The 25,473-nt window shown below is 35.4% G+C and overlaps 1 protein-coding gene across 3 annotated transcripts; it reads right to left on the bottom strand.

The window, feature by feature from the left end:
• Nucleotides 1-2,604: 2,604 nt before the first annotated feature.
• rtn4a (reticulon 4a) lies at nt 2,605-21,754 on the bottom strand. Of its 3 annotated transcripts, none has more exons than XM_051896584.1 (7): nt 21,154-21,754; nt 14,212-14,419; nt 10,430-10,568; nt 5,447-5,516; nt 5,286-5,332; nt 5,067-5,125; nt 2,605-3,605 (listed from the first exon to the last, which is right to left on the bottom strand). In XM_051896584.1, exons 1-7 carry the CDS (start codon nt 21,545-21,547, stop codon nt 3,563-3,565), a joined length of 960 nt encoding a protein of 319 aa, XP_051752544.1. In that variant the 5' UTR covers nt 21,548-21,754; the 3' UTR covers nt 2,605-3,562. The 3 variants fall into 3 exon arrangements, with proteins under 3 accessions (XP_051752544.1, XP_051752545.1, XP_051752546.1); XM_051896585.1 differs by lacking the exon at nt 21,154-21,754 and adding an exon at nt 18,987-19,154; XM_051896586.1 differs by lacking the exon at nt 21,154-21,754 and adding an exon at nt 16,731-16,894.
• Nucleotides 21,755-25,473: the final 3,719 nt, after the last annotated feature.

Here is a 25,473-nt window from a genome sequence, read left to right as displayed (position 1 = left end):
ATCGTAAAACCAGTATTGAAGAAGCCTAATTTGGATAGTAGTATCTTGGCTAATTATAGACCTATAATTAATCTCCCATTTATGAGTAAAATACTTGAAAAGGTAGTTGCAGCACAAATAAACTCCTTTTTTGAAGAAAATCACATTATGGAGGAATTTCAATCTGGCTTTAGAGCATACCATAGCACTGAAACTGCTCTTACAAAAATAATTAGTGACCTCAGAATAAATTCAGATAGGTCTCAATTCTTGTTCTTTTAGACTCAAGTGCAGCATTTGATACGATCGACCATGATATTTTAATTAATCGTTTGGAAACGCTAGTAGGTCTTTCCGACTGTGTATTAAATTGGTTTAAAACATATATTAAAGGGAGACATTTTTATGTTAAACTTGGAGACCATATGTCTGAGAAACACAAAACCCATTTTGGAGTCCCACAAGGAAGCTGTCTTGGTCCTTTATTGTTTTCAAAGTACATGCTGCCACTGGGTGACATCTTCAGAGAAAACAATGTATGTTTTCATAGCTATTCTGACGACACGCAGCTGTATATTTCTGTCGAGCCAAACGACACTACGGCTATCAATTTGATTACCTGCCTTATGGCAGTAAATGACTGGATGAGGAATAACTGTCTGAAGGATAAGACTAACATTATATTAGTTGGTCCTAAAACTAAAAGAGAAACGTTGTTTCAGAATCTGGTTAATTTTACTCCTTGGGTTCGACCAGAGGTTACAAGTCTTGGTGTTATCATAGACTCAGATTTAAGTTTTAATTCCCATATTAAGGTGACAATATCTTCATTCTTTCACCTAAGAAACATAGCTAAAATTAGACCTTTTTTAAACCAGAAGGATGCAGAAAAACTAATCCATGCTCTAATCTTAAGTAGACTTGATTACTGTAATGCACTTTTTACTGGTCTCCCACAAAAATCAATTAATAGACTTCAGCTTATCCAAAACTCAGCAGCTCGGTTACTAACCAAAACTAAAAAACAACTCCAGTTTTAGCTGCCCTGCACTGGCTTCCTATAAAAATTAGAATCGATTTTAAAGTTCTCCTCATCACAAAGCTCGTAATGGAAAAGGACCTAACTATATTAGCAGTTCTCTCGTCAATTATATTCCACCAAGAACCTTAAGATCATCTAATGCAGGTTTATTGGAGGTTCCCAGCTATAGACGAAAGAAAACCGGTAAACAAAATTATGGAATACACTACCATCAGATATTAGAGAAGCTAGTACACTTATTTTTAAAAGAAAGTTAAAAACATATTTCTTTACTCTGGCATTTAATTAATTAGTAATCTGAATTGTGCTTATGAATTGCCTCTTATATGTTTTAGCTGTTTCTATTAATGTGTTGTAATTGACTACTTTTCCTTTTTTGGTTTGTTTCTCTTATGTATTACTATTTTATTTTCTATGTGTTATTTAATCTTTTTTTTTTTTTATCCTTTTCATTATGTTTGAATGCAATGCTGTTGTTGATATTTTACTATCATTTTTATGTAAAGCACTTTGAACTGCATCTTACGCATGAAAAGTGCTATATAAATAAAGCGTATTATTATTATTATCATATAAATCCAAATGCAAAAAAACTTGTGAAAAGATGTCTTTCAGTTAGTCAAATAGCAAATAGTGGAGCTCTGTAGCCATCTACTGGATAAAGTGATAATTTTATACTTTTAAAACTGCATTTTCCAAAAGATGGGCAAAAATCTTACACTAAACCATTTAAAATTATCCATGTTGTCCCCATGAATGGAAGTTAGAAATGTGGGTCTTTTATAAAGTGTGTATAGAAATATTTAAAGATGCCCCAAATTTTGCTAACAGGGATGAAAATAAAGAAATCTTATTTAAAATATGAAAAAACAGCACATGTAAAATTTACTTTAATATAAAAAGTGAACAATTTAATGATTTTTTTTTTTTTTTTACTTATAGAATCTGACTGTTGCACTCTTATGAGGGGGTTTTCTCATTTTTTTTCTCAGGATATTTTTTCATGCACATCAAGGGCCAGTTTCACAGACAGGGCTTAGGCCAAGCCAGGATTAAGCCTTATTTCAATTAGGGTATTTAAGTAGCTTTTATAAATATACCATTTAAAAAAAAAAAAAAAAAAAAAAACATTCCTGGTGTGCATCTTGAGACAAAACAATGGCTCTGACATATTTTAAGATATGTCAGTGCAAGTTGCTTTCAGTTAAAACAGCTCAAACATGCATTTTAGTCTAGGACTAGCTTAAGCCTTGTCTGTGAAACCGGGGGCAAGTCTATCAAATCTACTTTATATGCAAGGCACAATATGTTTTTGCATACCACTTTGAATAACTGCTGTTTCCTCTAAACATCATCTTACATTTGTTTTATTACTGATATTTTATTATAATCATTTACAGTATATTTGAGACTTGAAATACAATCAACATTGTTAATGACAGGAATAAGACTGATGCTCAAAATGACAAAATCATGGAAGATTCCACACTTCCTTACAGCACCACTGGATGGCGCCAAAGTCCATGCAACAAACTGCATCGTAAATATCACAAACAAACCTTCAAATTAAGCACAAAAGCAAATAGTTTGTCTACAAGCTTTATTGGTACTTTATTGGCTTATTTTTCACAAAGCATTCCACAGACAGTCTTCAGCATATTTTCCATCAAAACTGAATTATCTTTTACAAATGACCTGCATGAAGAAACAGTGCTTGATGTTTGCAAGTTTTTAAGAGCGTGTGCCGTTTCAGGTATTCGATCCACGATGGAGACGGCAAATTCTGCAAACATGTTGGTGATTTTTGACATGACAGGAAGGTGATAGGCTGACAGCATACGTTCTAGTTCACTTTATTTTTTTTACTTTTTCACTTAACGGCTAAAAACTATGAATAGTTGGGTGCAATATGCCGTAACAGATCCCTTTGAAGACAAGTGCGAAATAAAACTGCTCTTAAACTCTGCTACAGAAGACTAGAAGCCTCTTCACCTCTAACATGATCTAATTTCATCAACTTTAACACAGTTACACCACAACACCGCTGTGTTCTATCACGCCAAGTACGAACGAAATAGGAAGAAAAAAAAAATTGCTAAAATCAAAACACTTGTGAAGGAACTTCGTAACCAAAACAATTCACTCCCTTTATCATACTGAAATGAATCAAAATGACCTTCAAAAAAGGTTAACGCGTCACTGACCGAATAGTAAACGAAAAAAATCTCATCGATTCCTGCCTTCGCTGACATGAGTTCCTCGGACTACATTCTGTAATGGTGTTATGTAGCTGCGTTTAAACATAGATCTACTCTGAAAGACAGTGATGACGACTCTTGTGAGAGAAACTGATGGGAGGTTTAAAAAGGTTTCATTCTCAGTTACACTAACATTTCAAACACTGGGGGAGGGGGGGAATAAAGTTTACATTGCATCGTCTAAGGCCTTTTTCCAAACCAAACACGATTCTGTCCGTCTTGTTCTGATTCTTGTTCCATCATCACTTCTCGTGCACAGAATTAACACACAATCTAACTTTCTTCACTCAGTCTTTGGCTTTGCTCCGGGAATCTTGGCCTGGATCCTGTTGACACATAAACAAAAGGATATGACTACAGCCCATAAGGGACATGAAAACCATAGGTTTATACTAAATTATTAAAACAAACAAGTCGTAAAAAGTCTGTCACACTGTGTGTGAGTGAAACGTCTACAATAGGATTTAAAAAAAAATAAAAAAAATAATTCAGAACACAGATACTATTGAATGGCCTTAAATGGACAAACAAAAACACAATGTGAGTATCTACTAAAGCTGCATGATTAATCGTAAAAAGATCGCGATCTCGATTCAAGCACCCACGCGATCCTACTTTATTAATGACAACGATTCTCCCGCGTCTATTAAAGCTTTGACAAAATCAAACCGGAACGTTCAAATCTGTGTTCGTGCTGCCAGAGCCAGAGAGAGCCGTTTTGAATCACACGAGTTATTTCTGTGTTACAAATATTCACATTATCACAGAAGTACTGAGATATAAGTTTTAAGTTAGTATTTAAACACCGATATCTACGATAGCGATCAAAATAGAGCAAACTACCTTTTAAAACGAACTTGGCACGTCAAATAACGGTTGTATCAATTACATCTACTTCCACTAGGTGGCGACAACTGACTGTTAAAAAATGTATTTGTCATTGAATCGTTCATTCAAAAGATTCGTTCAAAAACACTGATTCATCAAGCAATTAAACAAGTATTTATTAATGAGTCATTGAATTCATTCAAAACCATTTTTTAAATAATTCATTCAAACATTTTCTAGCAATTAGAGTCAGCAATTTATATTTTGTCAGAACCTCTAGTAAATCACATGTTATTTTGTTTGGTTGTATATTCAGAATCGTGGGAGAATCGTGATCTCTATTTGAAACCAAAAAATCATGATTCTTATTTTATCCAGAATCGTGCAGCTCTAGTACCTACTGAATTATTCTGGAGTTTACTTTTAGTTATAAACCAAAATATAGATGCCATAAAAAGCCACAAGTGTCTAATTTTTATTTTATTCTTAAACTAGCAATGCTGTATCAAATGTTCCCATCTGAACATTTACAGATTTATATAGTCAGGGTTATTATAGTTTAACTAAAACAAACTATAAAAATAAATTAAATAAATAAAAGAAAAACTTGTTTTATTTCAGCTTGTTGCCAAGAAAACATTCATTTAGGGTTTTTAACATTTTTTTTTTTTTTTTTTTTACATAATATATATTTTTTAAATTAATAAAAACACTATATAAATAAAGTAAAAACTATACAGACAGATTAAAAAAAAACTAAAAAAAAAATTACTGAAACTTTACAATTAAATGAATGGAAAATATAAAAATAAAAACTATAATAATGCCTTAATGATACTACATTAACACAGCAATTGGTCTACAATTGTGTTCATCAAAACAAAATGATCATAAAACACTATTTGTTGGTTCATTGAGTAAAGCACCAGTCGCATATTTCACCATGTAAACAGACTTACTTTCCCACAACATCTTTGATTTGCTTGTTCACCAGTCCATAGTAATGGTCAATTTGTGCCTGTATTAGGAATAAGGAAGAATAATTACAGCATTCAGATATACATTATAGATTTATTATGCCGTTTATTGACACTGAAGACTCCAATAAACACTTAATATACAACGACAGCTGCCTGAGCCAGAGGTTATCATTGCATACACATGCCAAATAGACATACCTGATGCTTTTCATAGATCACTGGCCAACTGAAAGCACCTATGAGACCTAAAGAAAGAGCACATTTTGAACATCATGCCATATTCTGACAAGCAACAATTAACTGCAACAAATTACTATGCATCAATTTAAAAATAGGACTACATTCTAAAACAGACATACCCAAAATAAGAAGGGTGAGACCATTGAACAAGGCACCAACATAGGTCAAGATCCACATGAGAACTGCAAACTGAGAAGAGAAGAGTAGACCACATGTCAACATACAACCAGAGTACAACAGGTCAGAGGAAACACTTTAGAAACGTTAGGGCTCATATTTAAAAAAAGTAAGCTTCCTTCATCTTTTGAATACGAGTTTAATGTACTACGTAGACGTACTTAAGGTTTCAGAACTCAAACCTCTTCCTGAGCCTAAAATATAAAAACAGCTAGTTACAAAATAGTGTGATGTCTGATGCCAAAAAGTAATAAAACACTCACACAATGACAGTGTTACTCATTTCACATGTGAAGAGAGCATTTACATAAGAGTATTACTAACGTTTAAAAGTTGAGTGAGCATTTGTGTGGAAAATGAATACTTTTATTCAAAACAGATACATGATTAATCCATGCAATTGGATCAAAAGTGGCAGTATAGACTTTTTCAATGTTACAAAAATGCAAAGAATAAACTGTTCTTTGATACTTTCTATTTATCAAAAATACATAAACATGGTTTCCACAAAAACCAAAAAACAGCAGCACAACCAAATTGATCATAAAATGTTTCTTGAGCAGCAAATCAGCATATTAGAATTATTTCTGATGGATTATGTGACACTGAAGACTGGAGTAATGAGGCTTAAAATTCAGCTTTGCCATCATAGGAATAAATTACATTTTTAAATATTAATACACAAAATAGTTATTTTAAAATGTAATAATCTTTATTTACTGTATTTTTGACCACATAAACAGCCTTGGGGAGAAGACTTGTAGTTTGGGTGACCAACTTTAACTCTTAGAGTCAAAAAGAGATAATGAAAAATGCCTAATAACTGACCATTTTCATAAATTGACATTGAAAACATCAAATGCATTTCACTTGAACTCCGAATAAAAGAAAAAAAGCATGTTGACCCTTCAAACAGCACAAACTGTTCAAAAGCCACCGGCACATAAACTGTCGCTCGTAACTGGACACGTCACTCAATATAGCCGTCTGACCACAGAGAGACTGAATGCTGGGAGGGAATCTATCCGCCCAGCTGTAGAAGACCTCCAGAGCTCTGAAAGGGCAGTGGGGTCTGGCTGTAACTCTATCCATAGACCATAACCACCACCCCTTCACAGGGCAGTAAATCTCCTTACACGGATGCTTCCATCCACTGGACTACCCTGCGTTTGAGACGTGGGCAAATGCAGCGCCAAGAAAAGCCATGAGGTGCTGATTTAACATTAATGTTAGTGGTGCTTTTCCATTACGCCACAAACTTTGCTTAGAACGGGGCGTCACCTTAAAATGCCAGACATTTTTACATAAGATTAAAGGGGTCATGAACAGCGTAGTTTTATTGTTTTATAATGTTTCCTGGGGTGCACGGATAATGTTAGTATGCTTTTTGCATCCAAAATGGTCAATTTAGAAATAAAAGGCATTTTTGCTACCCTGATTTTAGCTCTCTTATTTGAACTCTGTTTTAAGGAGTGTGTCTGCTGTGAGACTTCAGTGTAAACGCCCACTGCTGTGATTGGCTAACATCTTTCCATTTGAAATAGCCAAGTATTACTCTTTCTTTTAGCAAGTTTCTACTATTACAGCTCTCAAAAGTTAACTAATCATGGAAAGTGTTGCATTACATTTCGATCTATGGCATTATATTTAGATTGTGGCATGAAAGGTTGCAGTGATGAAGATTGTAGCTGATCACAGACATGTTGTTGAGTGCATGAAAGCAGTGATCTCGTCATTGTAACTCAATTTCTGTACATTAACAAATGCTTTCATCATTGCTAACAGTGCAAACGCGATATAACAAAGATTCATTGAATAAAACGTGAGTTTTGGTGCAAGTCCAGAACTCAGTCACTGATAAACTCACTCTGTTTGATTGACAGCTCCAGCGATTTCAAAGGGAGCTTTCTTTGATGGCTTTCTTTATATAATTGAATCACCGTTTAAATAAGATTTTCATCCTACTAAGAGAAACAACTGAAGGTGACTGTTAGTCACTGGTTTGATTTACTGCAGACAAATGACATCTGACTGTTCATGAAACATATCAGATCAGGCATTAGAACAGTAGGAGTAACGCAGTTACTTACATGTTGCTGCATTACTGTCGAGTCCATATCGTAAAAGTTTGTTTGCAAAGCCTGCGCTGAAATGCGATTGATTTACCAAATTAAAAAATTCATAGTGAAATACCGAATATAAATAAATAAAGCTCAACTGAGACATTCACATTGTTGCAAATAAATAACCATATTCCTAGCATTAGGATCCTTTGAAAGGTAATGTTAGTTTTGTCCTGTTTTATCGCTATTCTCTCCTCATCTCACTAACATGCCAGTGGGCGGGGCTAACGTTGCAATGATGAAGTAAGCGTTGATTTCTTCTGCGGAGGCAGCGTTTCACCTATCCATGACAGGCACATTCCTGTCAATAAAAGCTTTTATTTGACTAACAAGGAAGTTTTCATTTCTGAAACTTACAGGATATTCTTATAGTACGATGACCTCTTATATATCAAAAGCTCAAGGAAAAGTTGATTTCTCAATTCATGACCCCTTTAAAGCGCTTATCCCAGGATCCAACATGTATTTAGTACACCATACTTAGTCCAAGCTGTGCTCTTATGACCTTAGTTCTGCTGTTAAACCATTTATGGCTTATAGGCACAGAGTCAATTTTCAGAAGTAATATTAATATTTTCACAGTTTTTATTTATTTAATTTATTATTCATAGTGATGCACCGAAATTTAGGCTACCAGAATTTTTGGGTCAAAATGGTTTTAAAGGGCCGAAGTCATTGACAGAAACGGTGATGTTTAAAGGTGCAGTAAGAGATTTCTGAGAAACTCTGTTGATATTTGAAATCAACCCAAACAAACACACCCCTCCCTTCATTGATCCGCTCCCAAAATGCACAAACTCGCAATGCAAGAGTGGATGTCTCTTGATCATAGCTGAAGCGAAGCAAAATAATGCTCCGCAAAAAATAAAGCAAAGAAGACGAAAGACAAAAAAAAAAAAAAAAAAAAAAAAAAAAAGTACACATACAGTACACAAGAGTAAATATAAGCAAGAGTTCAATGTCCATATTTTTCTAGTTAGCAAGAAAGAGGAAAAAAAAAAAAAAAAAAGCAGCATTTTGCTAAATATATGCACTGTATTACATATTATATTATTACTTAACCTGTTAGTAATGTCTTTATTTTTAATGCACGTTTGAATAAATCTGTCTTACATTATTATAGCCATTGTTTAAATATTTATAATTCACCAACAAACTGGAGTAGAAACCTAATTCTATTATTAAAGTTTATATAAAAACTGCCTCATGTGCAATTTAAATATTTGTACAACTCAGTTTTATTTGAGTGCTGATTATTAAATAAACTTTTGTTTTCCGAAAAACTTAATTTCGGTGTTTAGGTAAAATTCATGAAATTAATTAAAAATATTAAAATAAGTAAAACAAACAAATAAATTTGCATCCTCAATTTTTGGTTTCCGCCCAGAATTTATATTTCAGTGCACCACTTATTATTTTAATAAATCACCCATTTTTTAATTAATTTAAAAAACAAAAACTTATTTTGTTATATTTAAATTTGTTTTATATTAAAATTATACTGTCGTATTGTAATCAATTTCAGGTTTCAGACATTTCGATATATCACTAGACTTCATACGCCACACTAGCTGAACTAAATACACAAAATGCATTTGGAGCGCATAATGAATGGCCCACTCATCAGAACTAGAATGCCCTCAACATGGCAACGCGGGCATTGGAGCAACAATGCATAAGGAACTGGAAAGTGTACTCCAGCTATTCATTCAAGATTCAGCCCTGCAGCTAACCTTGTCATGTGACAGTCATCTAAAACAGAGCATCACATGACTAAAGACTGGCATTCCTCAATGCTACATCACAGCTGATGCTTTAACCCCCCCTCCCCCTCCTAATAAAAAGAGTTGCTGGCTGTGAAGAGAGAGACAGGTTAGTCTCTTTGGCACCATTTCTATCCCATCAGAGCTCAGTCCAAATCCCCTCAGCCTGATCAACAAAGGCTGCTTTGTGGAGCCGTTTACGACCCTCTCCTGCAAAACATGACCATACACCCCAGACCTGACCACCAACCCTCTCTATTAAAAACAAATGGGAGGCCATGTCTCCATGTCTCTTAGGATACAATTAATAATATGAATTAATGTTAGCTAATGAGATGTACACTACCGTTCAAACGTTTGGGGTTGGTAAGGACTTTCTTTTTTAAAGAAATTTCTCATGCTCACCAAGACTGCATTTATTTAATCAAGAATACAGTTAAAACCATAATATTATGATATAAGATTACCATTTAAAATAATCATTTTCTTTTTGAACATTTTAAAACAATTTATTTCTGTGATGGCAAAGCTGAATTTTCAGCATCACTACTCCAGTCTTCAGTGTCACATGATCCTTCAGAAATCATTCTAATATGGTTGATTTGGTGCTCAAAAAAATATCTTATTATTATCAATGTTGAAAACAGTACTGCTTAATATTTTTGTGGAAATCATTTTTTCATGCTTGCAGAACAGAAGTATAAATTTCTTTCCTCAAAAAAACAAATAAAAAGTAAGTAAAACTCTACTGACCCTAGACTTGAACAGTAGTGTACATACTCTCAATTCAATTAAAGCAGGTTTTGAAACTGCCATGCAAGCCTTATAATCTAAAAATATTCAAATATTGGCCAGACTATAATATAAATGTGAGGATTAGATTAACAGACACACAAGCAGAGCTGTGAAAAATCTTGATATCAAGACAACAAGATTTATTTTCCAATCTTTACCCTGAGAGCAGTTATTGAGACCCAAATCAAATAAAAGAGCATAAAGCTGAGAAAGCACGATCAGGATTTCATTTTCTAGAACAAACCTTGAGTGAGTCCACCAGATCCTCCACCAGGAAGAGTCGTCGCAGCTCTTTAACGACAGCGTTGATGTGCCCCAGAGCTGTGTCACTGTACTTATGAACCATCTCCGTAGGGATTGCGATATCCTTATCCAGATACATCCTGTACAGAGAGAAAAGGTTTACCGTGAGACTAAAGCGCCGTTCCATTAACCTAGTGAGCTAGCAAGACATTGAAAATTTCATGTTATAACACAAATTATGATTAATGACATTTATGATTAATGAGCTTTAGTTAGCCATCAAGTTCTGAAGACCATGACATTTAGGTAGTTTTACAATCCTTCCCTGTCTTAAAGGTAGAGCTGCACGATTAATTGTAAAAAAAACCTGCGATCTCAATTCAAACACAGACACAAAAATTATTCCTAAATGTCAACAATTCAGCAATGCCTATTAAACCTTTGAAAAGTACGAGCACATCGAAAGATTCAAATCTGCGTTGGTACTGCTGCTGACCCAGAGAGATCAGTTGTCATGCATAGGTATAAAACTTTTCACACCGTAACATTATTTCTGTCTTAATGTAAATTATTATATCACAGAAGTGCTAAGATAAACATTTATAGTTCGGATATAAACACTGACGTCTACAGTTGCGATCATAATAGAGCAAATCACCTTTTGAAACGTGATGCTTCAAGTAAAAATTGTATCAGTTATATCTTTACACCAGTAGGTGGAGACAAGTGACTGTTTAAAAAAAAAAATAATAATGTATTTGTCATTGAATTATTCATTTAAGAGATTTGTTCAAAAACACTAATTCATTCAGTAGGTGTAATGAAACAAGTGAAATCTTAAATGACTAAGTCATTGAATCATTCATTCAAACTGATTTTTTTTTTTTTTAAACACAAATTACAACATTTTTTATAGACTTTTTTTTTTAGTTGTCTATTCAGAATTGTAGGAGAATCTTGGTCTTTTTTTTTTTTTTTTTTTTTTTAATCGTGATTCTCAATACAGAATCGAGCAGCTCTACTTATGGGTATGAGAGTAAAGAGGTTTTAAAAGCATATACATTTAACTTAAAGTCAGCATGACATGGAAATTGTGACAGTCTTTTCTTCCCTATTGTGATGTATATCCAAGTGAAACTGCTTCTCGAACAAGGGAGGAGAAAAAAAAAAAAAAAAAGGTAGGGTGGGACTTGATTTGTCCATGGGTATTTGATTGGATGGTTATGGTTTACTATTTTGATCTCATGTGAGTGACAGGTTGCCCTGCCCTTGCGCCAGTAAACATCAGGAGAAGAGAAGAGAAGAGAAGAGAAGAGAAGAGAAGAGGGGAAGTTATTTTGATTAAAGTTTACAAGGGCGCATGAATTTAAAAAAAATAAAAAAAAAAATAATAATAATAATAATAATAATAATAATAATGTGCACAGTTAAAATCATTTATAAATACTGAAATTTCATAAAATAAGAAATGTCGATTTTAATTTCATGGTGACTTTAGATCAAGTAGAAAACACTGTTCAAGTTCAATTTGTTTCCATGAATCAATTCAAACTGAATCAGGTTTAAATCAAATAACTATGTACAGTGGGTACGGAAAGTATTCAGACCCCCTTAAATTTTTCACTCTTTGTTATATTGCAGCCATTTGCTAAAATCATTTAAGTTCTTTTTTTTTCCTCATTAATGTACACACAGCACCCCATATTGACAGAAAAACACAGAATTGTTGACATTTTTGCAGATTTATTAAAAAAGAAAAACTGAAATATCACATGGTCCTAAGTATTCAGACCCTTTGCTCAGTATTTAGTAGAAGCACCCTTTTGATCTAATACAGCCATGAGTCTTTTTGGGAAAGATGCAACAAGTTTTTCACACCTGGATTTGGGGATCCTCTGCCATTCCTCCTTGCAGATCCTCTCCAGTTCTGTCAGGTTGGATGGTAAACGTTGGTGGACAGCCATTTTTAGGTCTCTCCAGAGATGCTCAATTGGGTTTAAGTCAGGGCTCTGGCTGGGCCATTCAAGAACAGTCACGGAGTTGTTGTGAAGCCACTCCTTCGTTATTTTAGCTGTGTGCTTAGGGTCATTGTCTTGTTGGAAGGTAAACCTTCGGCCCAGTCTGAGGTCCTGAGCACTCTGGAGAAGGTTTTCGTCCAGGATATCCCTGTACTTGGCCGCATTCATCTTTCCCTCGATTGCAACCAGTCGTCCTGTCCCTGCAGCTGAAAAACACCCCCACAGCATGATGCTGCCACCACCATGCTTCACTGTTGGGACTGTATTGGACAGGTGATGAGCAGTGCCTGGTTTTCTCCACACATACCGCTTAGAATTAAGGCCAAAAAGTTCTATCTTGGTCTCATCAGACCAGAGAATCTTATTTCTCACCATCTTAGCAAACTCCATGCGGGCTTTCATGTGTCTTGCACTGAGGAGAGGCTTCCGTCGGACCACTCTGCCATAAAGCCCCGACTGGTGGAGGGCTGCAGTGATGGTTGACTTTCTACAACTTTCTCCCATCTCCCGACTGCATCTCTGGAGCTCAGCCACAGTGATCTTTGGGTTCTTCTTTACCTCTCTCACCAAGGCTCTTCTCCCCCAATAGCTCAGTTTGGCCGGACGGCCAGCTCTAAGAAGGGTTCTGGTCCTCCCAAACGTCTTCCATTTAAGGATTATGGAGGCCACTGTGCTCTTAGGAACCGTAAGTGCAGCAGAAATTTTTTTGTAACCTTGGCCAGATCTGTGCCTTGCCACAATTCTGTCTCTGAGCTCTTCAGGCAGTTCCTTTGACCTCATGATTCTCATTTGCTCTGACATGCACTGTGAGCTGTAAGGTCTTATATAGACAGGTGTGTGGCTTTCCTAATCAAGTCTAATCAGTATAATCAAACACAGCTGGACTCAAATGAAGGTGTAGAACCATCTCAAGGATGATCAGAAGAAATGGACAGCACCTGAGTTAAATATATGAGTGTCACAGCAAAGGGTCTGAATACTTAGGACCATGTGATATTTCAGTTTTTCTTTTTTAATAAATCTGCAAAAGTGTCAACAATTCTGTGTTTTTCTGTCAATATGGGGTGCTGTGTGTACATTAATGAGGAAAAAAAAATGAACTTAAATGATCTTAGCAAATGGCTGCAATATAACAAAGAGTGAAAAATTTAAGGGGGTCTGAATACTTTCCGTACCCACTGTATGTACCATTAAAAACATTTAAATAGAAATGTATTTTGCCATATTATTATGTTAAGCAGTTTATTATGTTACATTTCTGCAATGAATGTGAGAATTACAAATAATTATTTTTATAATTTAGAGAAAATCTGTATAGATGGATAGAAAGTAGCTGGCTACTCAGTAAACAAACAGCAAAGCATCTCACTAGGTTTTGGAACAGAGCCTAGCAGTTTGATTGAAATTAAGTAGATGAAAATCAAATAAACTTTCTGAGATACACAGATATTGCAACCACTTCACTTCCAAAACAACTTCAAGAATCTTTTAAGTGCTCCGATTTTTGTCCTTCCACTTCTATTTTACAGCCGAGGCTTAAAAATTTTGGCAGGGAGTCAAAACCAACAGCGTGTAACACCTCATGTAAGCCCAGAAGCTAAGCTCCACAGATCTGCCTCCTTACATAAACTGGAACACAAACTGATCAAAGCAGGATTATCCTAACAGTTTTACACTCAGGCGATGCAAAGTGAACAAAACATGGCATGGAAACACGTGAGCCTGATGCAGCCACAATATGCATGCAACATGTGTGCGTTCTCACTTGAAGGGGTGCCCATCCTCTGACTTCTGAACAGCCTGTAAAATGCCTTTGTATATCCTGAAGGAGATGGTGACAGACAGCAGGGCAAGGGCCACATAGGAGAGCACGCTGATAATACTGCACACGCTGAGGGACAGCAGCAGGAACAGACTGGCTCCAAACACCACCCCCGTCCTCTGCAGATCTCGCCAATACAGCAGGTCCACCACTGCCAACAGAAAGGAAGAGTTACATCAACTCTTAACAGCCAGATGATGCAACTTTCTGGTTTATCAAAAAGAAATGAACACTTTTACAAGCACGTTCTTATAAACACGTTAAACTAATTTCCATAAGCAAGAAATTGTCTCATGACCTTCATTTTTTAGATTGTGAAAGCATGCGAATGAGAATTAAGGAGCTGAATTACTGTGTAGCACACAAAAAAACAAATAGGTTTACAATAAGGTCTCATTAGTGAAAGCATTAAATAACAATGAGCCATACATTACAATATTCACTGACCTTTAACGTTAGTAAATTAAATACAACTGTTCATTGTTAGTTCATGTAAGCGCAGGTTCATTAAATATTAACAGATACAACTTTTGATTTAAATAATAAAAGGGTAAATGTTGAAGTTCTCTTTAACCAAGATTAAGAAATGCTTTAGAAGTTTCATTAGTTCATGTTAACTAATGCAGTTAAAGGGTTAGTTCACCCAAAAAATTAAATTCTGCCATTAATTACTCACCCTCATGTCATTCCAAACCTGTAAGACTTTCGTTCATCTTCAGAACATAAAAGATTTTTTTTTTTTTTTTTTTTATATAAAATCTGAGCCAGTTCTGTACTCTCTATTGACAGCCTATGCAACTACCGCTTTGACACTTCAAAAAGTTCAGAGAGATCGTAAAACTAATCCATATGAATTGAGTAGTTTAGTCCAAATTTTCTGAAGAGACTCGATCGCTTTATATGATGAACCGATTGAATTTAGGCTTTTACTCCCATAAACATTGATCAGCAAACATACACAGAAGCTCAACCAAACTTGAATGACGCACAAGAACAAACCTCTTCCACATGAGAATGAACCTCATTGGTTACGCAGCACGTTTGAGCTTCCGGAAGAGGTTTGTTCTCGTGCGTCATTCAAGTTCAGATGAGCTTCTGTGTATGCTCAATGATCAAGGTTTTTATGCGAGTAAAAGCCTAAATAAAATCTGTTCATCATAAAAAGCGATCAAGCCACTTCAGAAAATTTGGACTAAACCGCTTGATTCATATGGATTAGTTTTACGATCTCTTTATTAACTTTTTGAAGCGTCAAAGTTCTGGTTGCAAAGGCAGTCACTGGAGGAACTGACATCTCTCAGATTTCATCAAAAAGATCTTCATTTGTGTTCTGAAGATGAATGAAAGTCTTACCGGTTTGGAATGACACGAGGGTGAGTACTTAATGACAGAATTTTCACTTTTGGGGTGAACTATCCCTTTAAGTCAAATCAAACATTTATTTTGATAATATCAAAATTGTCAAATATTGATTAATTAATTAACACACCAAAATAAAGCTCTATCAATAACTAAAACTGTACATTGTTTATTTGGCTTATAGGTTGATTAAACAAAAATTGAAGTTGATTAAACTGGTTACGATCAGTAAAACTGATCATAATCAGAAAATGTGCATGTAAACATGGCCAGTGTTTCAGAAGTTGAAGAACAGGAAATAGGATAATTAAATGGGAAATCTGCTGATGGTGGCTTTGCAGTTGAGCACGTGGAACAAATCATTTTAATATACAAATGAACTGACCACTTTAACATCAAAACTCCATTCAGACACAGGAAAAAAATAAGGCACACACACTCATCAAGGACACAATGGCCTGTTTCATGGCGTGATCACGTTCAATTCTGACTTTACAGCAAACCTAGTGTGTTCGTGCTAGAGGGAAGATAAAAATAGGACAGAAACCTCACAGTCAGTCAAGGACCCTTCAATAATTAAACCTAATCTACAATATGTGCCAACATATCTGATCAGAGTTCATGACAAACTAGCATGCACGCGCTATCTTCTCTCACTGCTCTTCTAAAGACAAACAACACCCACCCAAAAAAGCCAAAGTATTTAATCAATAACTCAGAAGCACTTGGGTTGGTTCAGCAGAACATGCTGCCCTTCCTCTTGTACTCTTGCCAACAGACCGTTGCATAAGCTTAATCAAAACTGAACAGTTCACGAAGTATTAATGTGCCACATTTTCGAAGCTTAACACAATGCATGCATATCTGCTCATAAATACTAATATTAATGTGTACTATTATAATGCATGCGTGAAAAACACTAAGTCGTGCGGCCTTATCAAGACCCCCCAGAATAAAACCTGCATTTTATCATCATTATTTCATTCTAAATATCGACAGTGCTTGTAAACACACATTGCAATATAAATGCACATAAATCAACAGTGACACGTGGAGGAGGGACGCAATTACAGACCGTTTAACTGTCTAACTCACTAACTAACCTTGTTTGGAATCCATCTCGCTCATCTGCGATCAGACAGACAGGGCCAAGAACACACGAGAAGCACGCAACTCCAATGACAAATGGTAGTTCCGGTCGAACGGGATGATTTCAAAACAAAAGTCCCTCAGGATTCCAGTAAATAAAAGTCCACGAAATCTGAGTCATACGCATTGTTGGCTCAAATAAACAAAAATAATTAAATATCAGTGTATTTATCAGGAAACAAACATGTGACAAAGCGGAAAGTTTACCCTTTTTTTTTTTTTTTTTAAATCTTTATATATATATATATATATATATATATATATATTAGTAAAAAAAAAAAAAAAAAGTAAATATTTTTTTATTGTCCAACGCTATTATATGTACACTACATTTCAAAAGTCTGAAGTCGGTAATTTTTTTTTTTTTTTTTTTTTTTTTAATGTCGGCTGCATTTATTTGATCAAAATACAGTAAACACTTTAATACTGTGAAATATCACAACTTAAATTAAATTTTCTATTTGAATATTTTTTTAAATGTATCCTGTGATGCAAAGCTGAATTTTCAGCATCATTACTCCAGTCTTCAGTGTCACATGATCCTTCAGAAATCATTCTAATAAACTGATTTGGTGCTCAACAAACATTTCTCATTATCACCAATGCTGAAGACAGTTGTGCTGTGAAATAATTTTGTAGAAAAAATAACACTTTTTTATTTGATGAATGGAACGTTCAAAAGAACAGCATCTATATGAAATTGAAATCTTTTGTAACATTATAAAATGTCTTTACTGTCGCTTTTGATCAATTTAAAGGGTTAGTTCACCCAAAAATGAAATTTCCGTCATTAAGTACTCGCCCTCATGTCGTTCCAAATCTGTAAGATCTTCGTTCATCTTCAGAACACAAATTAAGATATTTTTGATGAAATCCGAAAGCTCTCTGACTCCTCCATTAGACAGCTATTTAATTAGGCCCAGAAAGGTACTAAAGACAACGTTAAAATAGTCCACGTGACTACAGTGGTTCAACCTTAATTTTATGAAATGACGAGAATAGTTTTTGTGCGCAAAAAAAAATAAAAAAAAATAACGACTTTATTCAACAATCTCTTCTCTTCCATCTCAGTCTCCTACGCAGTTGACGTAGTGAACGCAGTACAGTGCTTCCGTGTTTTACATCAGAATGCTGACTCACTATTGGCCGGCTCCTGCATCAGCATCACACGGGTGCGCCGTGCTGCTCACGTGTACAGTGTCGGCCAATACTGAGTGAAGATATGAAGATGAACAAAGGTCTTACAAGTTTTGAATGACATGAGGGAGTAATTAATGACAGAATTTTCATTTTTGTGTGAACTAACCCTTTAATGTGTTCTTGCTGAAGTTTTTTTTTTGTTTGTTTTTGTTTTTATCTTACCGACCCATTTTTTTTTTTTTTAACAGTAATGTATATTACATGTTTATCTTTAAATGTCATTACAGCTGAAATATCTAGAAGACAAAATGGTTGAGAGCCAGTTATTTGTTTTTCACTAAAAAGTGATTTTGAAACAAAATGTACAATGCAACTGACATAAGACAGAATGACAAATCTCATTTCAAAATGGCCAAATCATATCCTGTCACCATATTTCACAGGCCCTGAAGTCAGAAACAACGTATCTATCCAGGAAACCCATCCGCAAGACAACATTCACAAGGGTTTGCAAAAGTTTAGATCAGACGTCAGTCTTCATTACATGTTCCCAGCTTGATTTCATTGTCACAATCGGTGCCAACTTGCATAAACAATTTAAATAGCACTGCAGGCCCTCCTGAACATGAGAACAGCTAGAACACAATGACAAATTATACCAACACACTAAAATTATAAATAAAACTAATCAATTGTTGCTCAAAGCAGCAGTGATACTCTTCATGTTGTGGCAAATGGCTCATTTATTCTTCAACTTCTTTTGAAATGCCCTGAATTCACAATATGCAGTCAGTACAACATTTTGTGCAGCAAACAGGCAGTTTGCCAATAGCACTCTCTGGCAGAGGGATAAATGCTTGCCGTTGCAATATGCTTTGTAATCAAGACATCCCAGACCATTTACTCAGCGCAACTAGAACATTCTCTCCCACTAGCACCTTTGCAAGCAAGACCACAAAATCAAGCAAAACTTACAGCTTTACCTAATAACATTTATGGACAAGGCAAGCATACAAAAAATGATCTTTTTAGTTCATTTTCAGGCCAATTAGGGCAAAACAAGCATATACCCTGTTCTTTCCAGTGCTTTATCTCCATCCCCAGGGTTGTCATAGAGTTCGTGTTATCTGAATTGGCGTGCATCAGTCATACATTCCAGTCAAGGGTCTGCAGAAGAGGTGGTTGGGGGTGAGGAAGGAGGTACGAGTCTCTGGCTGGGGCAGGACAGGACTGAAGGGTAGAGAGAGACGCTACGGCTCTCCTAGCAGAGCTGCCTGATCACGTTCTGCAAAGGCCAGCACTGCTAAGGTCAGCTGACCACATTCAAAGGTGTTGAACGCGGTGTACTAGTAACATGAGGTTTCAGCACAACATCAGCTGGATCATACAAAATGGCCGCCATTTGGGTTCACATATGCACATCAGAAAATGACATCCAAAACTTTCGGATGTCATTTTTGGTCTGTCCCCAGTACCTCGTTTATTGGGGCAAATACACACATTCTGATGAGTATTTTTAGATTGAAGAGTAGGGCTGGGCATTGACACAAATTTTGACATTCGATAGATTCATTTGTGATATATCAGGTACACTATGTTAATTTTTCAAGGGAAAGAAATCTCTAAAATTAACAAGCAATTTGTATAAAAATGTTTAAATTGCAAATAAGGGAGTTATTACAATAATAACATTATAATATTAAATTTTTAATGACAATTATGTTTCTACAACTCTGCATTTTTAAAAAGTAAACATTTAAATGGTGGCTGTCATGAACACTTGTTTTTATGACGGATTTATTCAAACATACATTAAATACTGAAGAACAGGTTAAGTAAAAGTATAATAAATATTTAATATAGTGCATATATTTAGCAAAATGCTCTTCTGTAGGGTTAATTTTTCTAGCTATCAAGCTATGAAAATAAATAAAAAATAAAACTAAAATAATAATCCTAAAAACAGTCATGTTAAAAAAAAAAAAAACAATAAATATGACAAAGGCACATTAACAAAATGACTAAAAATTAAACAAAATTAAAGCGAAGACAGAATAAAAATTAAAAGCTAATTCAAAATATTAAAACTATAAGAAGCACCTTTTAGTTTCATGACCTGGAAGACATAACTTTGTGCCAATGTTGGGACAAATTATTTATTAACACTTCAACGCAATATTTATCTGATTAAATGGTTCAAACTTAAAATTACAAAAAACCTTGGAAAAGGCACATTTTCATAATGACAATGCAATAAAATAATCAAGCTGCCGTGTGCAATAATCTGGTATGGGCTCAAGAGAGTCTTGGTTTAGTCATGACATTAATTTGTAGAAAAATTGTTATTTTTACTATTATAGGTAACACATTGTTATTCAGACACAATCTGTCCTTTAGACTCTAAGGTTTATGACAGGATTTCATTCAAGCATCAATGTATAATAGATGATTTATGGAGCCCATTGTGACTATGGGTCATTGCGTTTTAATCAATGTCAGTGACACTTCTGAGTAAACTCGGTCACCGAACTAAACGACTTTTGCCCAGTCTGCTGTTCACAATAGGGAGGTGAACATTAAGTATGTGATGTTTACTTAAAAACATTTTGTTTTGGATTTTCACACAGATCTTATCATAGAATATAAATTAATTTTAATACATTTTATTTCAATAGAAATAGACCAACAGACACGAAATGCCGCAGTGTGTTTCAGTTACATAAAGAATCCACAAGATGGCAGTAAAGGGATGCAATCAAGATGACGTTGAAACTTTTGAAAATTTCTCAGTTTTCATCGTATCGTAATGCTGTCCACACGGTTCATACACGCACGCAGTACGTAACGTTAAAAAAAAAAAAAAAAGGCTATTTTTAACCACATTAGATAAGTCCGTATTCTATAATAATTTTACAACAGATTGTAACCCGTTCATAAAACATTTTGGTTTTATAAGCATCATTTTACATATACTTGTGGCAAACAAATCGGAGACTTAAATTTGATCAAAACCCTCAAGCTGTGTTAGTGCAGTAGACAAAATAGGTAAAAAGTCACTCAGTCTCTTGATTAATACATGTAACGTGAATTATTTAAACGGATCTGACGTCATGTCACTTGTTCCTGGTATAACATCTTGGGTGGATAACTTGGCTTAAAAGTTGATTACATTTTTTAGTTAGTGATAACACTTAGATCCCTGATTGAAAATCAAATCCACATGCATAATGTACTTACATGAACATGAAGATTTAGATTTAGATGGGGTAACTGTTGTCTTCTCTTCTGGTTTTGTCGGTTTTGTTGTTGCATCTCCAAATGCACTGATCAGTGCTGGCTTGACAGCTTCTGGCTCTGGTTTAGAGATGGATGATGGTTCTGGTTCTGCGAAGTCTAGCAGTGGCTCTTCGGTACGTGGCAGTGTGGACTTGTGCCTCTCGAGCGCATCTTTCGCTCCTCCGGCCAGATCTAAAATATCATCATCCTCTGGAACATCAGCCACTGCCTCTCTAATCGAGAAATCAGCTGCTTCATCCTGCAGCGAGTTCACGTGTTTGTCTGCTCGGTGTTCTTCTTCTTCATCATGCTGAAAGCCATATGAAGGTGTCGTGGAGCTTATTTGATCATCCATTGTTAACAATAATTTTACACCGCTATAACAAAAAAAAAAAGTAACTTATTCAAAAATAGTACTCGCGCAAGTTCTTCTGATTTAAGAAAATGTCTTTTCAAAACTTCTTCAGCACACCAACGAGAGTGCGTCAGGTTTAACCCGGGCCTAAATCGCAAAACGGGGCAACTGTTTGACTAGAGCAAGTGGAGACGCTTAGTTAGAGGAAGTGTATGCAAATTTGGGGAATTCTTTTATTGGCTGAACAGTGAAAAGGGGCGGTTCAGTGAAGGCCAAACACATCATTATGTGCCATACAGCGCTGTTAATTAGGGGCGGAGTATGCAAGTTTGCGGGTATTTTATTGGGTGAGCGGCGAAAGAAGCGACATAGCCGCGCCCATGCTTGTCTCTTCCTTCCTGAACAGAAAAGTATGTGGAAAATGGCCGAGTGATGCATTTTAAACAGCTTTAAAATTCAGTGTTTTGAAAATGTTTTGGTTGTATGTTCTTTATGTAAATTATAGGTAGATATATGTTCTCAATATCTGTACAATGTAGCAACTATTTAATAAAATCAGTAAAACATTTGATGCCATGCTTAAGCAACAATCTTGAACCTTGACAACATTCACAATATAACACGGTATCTCTTAACTTAGCTATCTCTTACTCTTAACTTTAGTATAATTATAAGAATGTACACCTTCAGGTTGTGTCTTTTTGCCGTAAAATCTGTAATGTTTTTTATAAAGTAAACATAAGAATAACGTTTATTTGTAGTACATATTTCAGTTAGCCTGTCATTGTATTGCATTATAGATGTTTTGCCCTCCATAAAAACTAAACGAGCTTTGATCATAAAACTAACCATTTAAAAATCATCTAAGACATATTACTGGGGAATATAGTGAGACAACTGCATGTTTATTTGCATATTAAGTAGGCCTAGTCTGCTAAACTGTTAGAAAGATCTCTTTGAATTACATCAAAAGCTATGAGAATTTTACCTTACTGTTTCATCATAAAAATATCAGCAACTGCACCAAATTGCATGTTTTTACTCATTTCAGGCCTTTGAATAAAACAGATTTTTTTTCTTCTGAGTACGAGCTCCATATTTTGCTATATTAAGCATAATAGCCTGATGTAAAGGTTTGATAAACCGTTCCATTACAAGAAAAAAAAAAATCGGACTATTATTTCATATGTACATTTTTTATAGGGTTTATGGTATTTTTTTATCTGTTCTGTTATGCTCAGAGAAGTGTGAACATTGTGTACTTGGAACACGATTACATATGGAATGTAAATGTTATCTTTGTCACAGTCAAATGATCGATCAACAAAGGAATCCAGGTGGATCCAGATACTGTGACCTGAGACAGATAATAAAATGACAAGAATTACTTGCAACATGTGTACCTTTGTGTATCTATGATATCCCGGTCCTAGATTAGTCTCGGTCTCTCCTTTAGTGAAAACTGTATGTCTGATTACTTGAAAAAATTAGTGCACTTGAAACTCCCTATAAGCAAACAGCAACAGGAATAGTGATGTAAGCCTTAGCAAGCACCACTATAATTATGGCTAAAAGTTGCATAATTTATGAGCTATAAATTGATCATCAGCTGTTTTTAGCACAATAAGTTGATTTTTTAAGGTCTTCCTGCAGATTCTGGTGAGTCAGTGCATGTCTGCTGGGCAGATGTCATTGTCTGTCCTCTGTGTGAAAAGGAGACAAAGGCAGATTTGAGGGATAGTTTGTCCTCTCCAGATACTGCAGTCTCCATTGTCATCCAGATGCCAGTGGGGAAGCAAAGTACCAAACTGGTTCTGCAGGGTCTTTGTGCTGCATTGGAGTCATGCCAGCGTGGGCTGACTATCGGCCCTTTGCCTCTATATCGATCGATGTTTGATGCACATCTTCTAATCTGGGTTCTTTAGTGTGTGCCAAAAGACAAGCCATAATCCATGTTAACTTCTGTAAAAGGAAGCAGGAATATATTTTTAGATCTTGGATTAAAAACTTTTTACACTTAAAAGATTAGCTTTAATCATCTCACTCATGTTGCTGATTCATGACAGTTATCTTGAAATCTATTGTAACGATGAGTCAGTGTACTTATTTCCCAGAACACAGAGCTCTATCATCTTAGTCATACTAAGTAGGGGGAAAAGGGAGTCTCCTAGACCTTCCTTTCTTAAACATTCACAGTCATCAACAAGATCTTTGATAATCTAAGGTTTGTAATTATATATATATATATATATATATATATATATATATATATATACAGTGCTCAGTGTAAATGAGTAAACCCCCTTTGAAAAGTAACATTTTAAACAATATCTCAATGAACACAAAAACAGCAGACAGTTGACTATAAAAGGGTGTTAAAAGCCCTTCCCATTTCATGCTGTCAGCAATGGCACCACATGGAAGAGAAATGTCAAAAAGAGAAAAGACCTGAGAAAGAAAATAATTTCTTTACACCAGAAAGGTGAAGGCTACAAGAAGGCTTATCAGTCAGAATACTGTAGCAAAAGTGGTAGAAAAATTTTAAAAAGATGGAACTGCAACCATCTCACAGAGACATCCAGGTCGTCCACAGAAGTTAACACCTCGACATGAGCATCTTCTGATGAGAAGGGTTGAAGAAAATTGGCTTGCAAGTTCACTGCAGTTATCTAAAGAAGTAGAAAGCCAAACTGGGGTGACTATTTCCCGTGACACAATACGGCGTACACTGCAGAGGAATGGCATGCATGGGTGCCGTCCACGAAAGAAGCCTTTCCTAAAGCCCAGGCACAAAAAAGCCCGCCTGGAGTTTGCCAGGGCCCATGCTGACTACTGGGACTCTATACTCTGGAGTGATGAGACCAAGATAAATGTTTTTTGAACTGATGGCTTCAAAACTGTATGGTGTCGCAAAGGTGAGGAATACAAAGAAAAATGCATGGTGTCTACAGTGAAACATGGTGGTGGCAGTGTCCTTGTGGGGCTGCATGAGTGCTGCTGGTGTCGGGGAGCTGCATTTCATTGATGGCATCATGAATTCACAGATGTACTGCTCTATACTGAAAGAGAAGATGCTACCATCACTCCGTGCCCTTGGTCGTCGTGCACTTTTCCAACATGACAATGATCCTAAACACATTTCTGAAGAAGAACAGGGTGAAAGTGATTCAGTGGCCAAGTATGTCTCCTGATCTGAACCCAATCGAACACCTATGGGGAATTCTGAAGAGGCAAGTTGAGCATCACTCTCCATCCAGCATCCAGTCTCTAAAAGAGGTCATTCTTGAAGATGTTGCAAAATGTCGCCAACTTGTTCAGTCCATGCCTAGAAGACTTGGTGCTGTCATTAAAAATTATGGAGGCCATACAAAGTACTAGATGTAGTAGTTTTTGTTGTGGGGTGTACTCATTTTTGCATCACCCTAATTTGAGTAAAACTGAAAAATGTGTAATCTAAGTTACATTATTAACCTTACTTTCATGTTATAAGTTAAACAGATGTTATATTAAACTTAGTCTTGTCAACATTTTGGAAATTGTTTTTCATTGAGTTCATTGAGATATTGTTTAAAATGTTACTTTTCATAGGGGGTGTACTCATTTACGCTGAGCACTGTGTGTGTATATATATATATAATTTGTTTGTTCTAATTTGTGTATGTTCTAATTAAGCAATCAAGGTCACTTATAGGCACTCAAGCTGTTTCAATCTACAATATAGCAACAGCCTATACATTGGTGATTAGATAATAAAAATATTAATTACAAAAATTTCCATGAAAACATTCTTTTATTATGCAAATCTATTAAATTTCATGTTTACTGAAATGTAAAATAAGATAGTACAGGGAGGAGGAGACGTCCCACTCATAGAAATCTGATCAGTTCAATAGTTGCACCCTCTCTCTGTCAAGATATTTCAGGTT

Source organism: Ctenopharyngodon idella, chromosome 6, assembly GCF_019924925.1.
Source record: "Ctenopharyngodon idella isolate HZGC_01 chromosome 6, HZGC01, whole genome shotgun sequence".
NCBI classification, from domain to species: Eukaryota; Metazoa; Chordata; class Actinopteri; order Cypriniformes; family Xenocyprididae; genus Ctenopharyngodon; species Ctenopharyngodon idella.
This window is presented reverse-complemented; position numbering and strand designations above follow the sequence as displayed.

Bases quoted from the DNA above. Each gene is read 5' to 3' on its own strand.
- rtn4a (XM_051896584.1), bottom strand. From the start codon at position 21,547: ATGGATGATCAAATAAGCTCCACGACACCTTCATATGGCTTTCAGCAT. The intron at 5,517-10,429 runs GTTTGTTCTAGA...TTCTCTTCTCAG, and splicing joins ATCTGGTGGACTCACTCAAG to TTTGCAGTTCTCATGTGGAT. The intron at 3,606-5,066 runs GTAAGTCTGTTT...ATGTGTCAACAG, and splicing joins ATCAAAGATGTTGTGGGAAA to GATCCAGGCCAAGATTCCCG.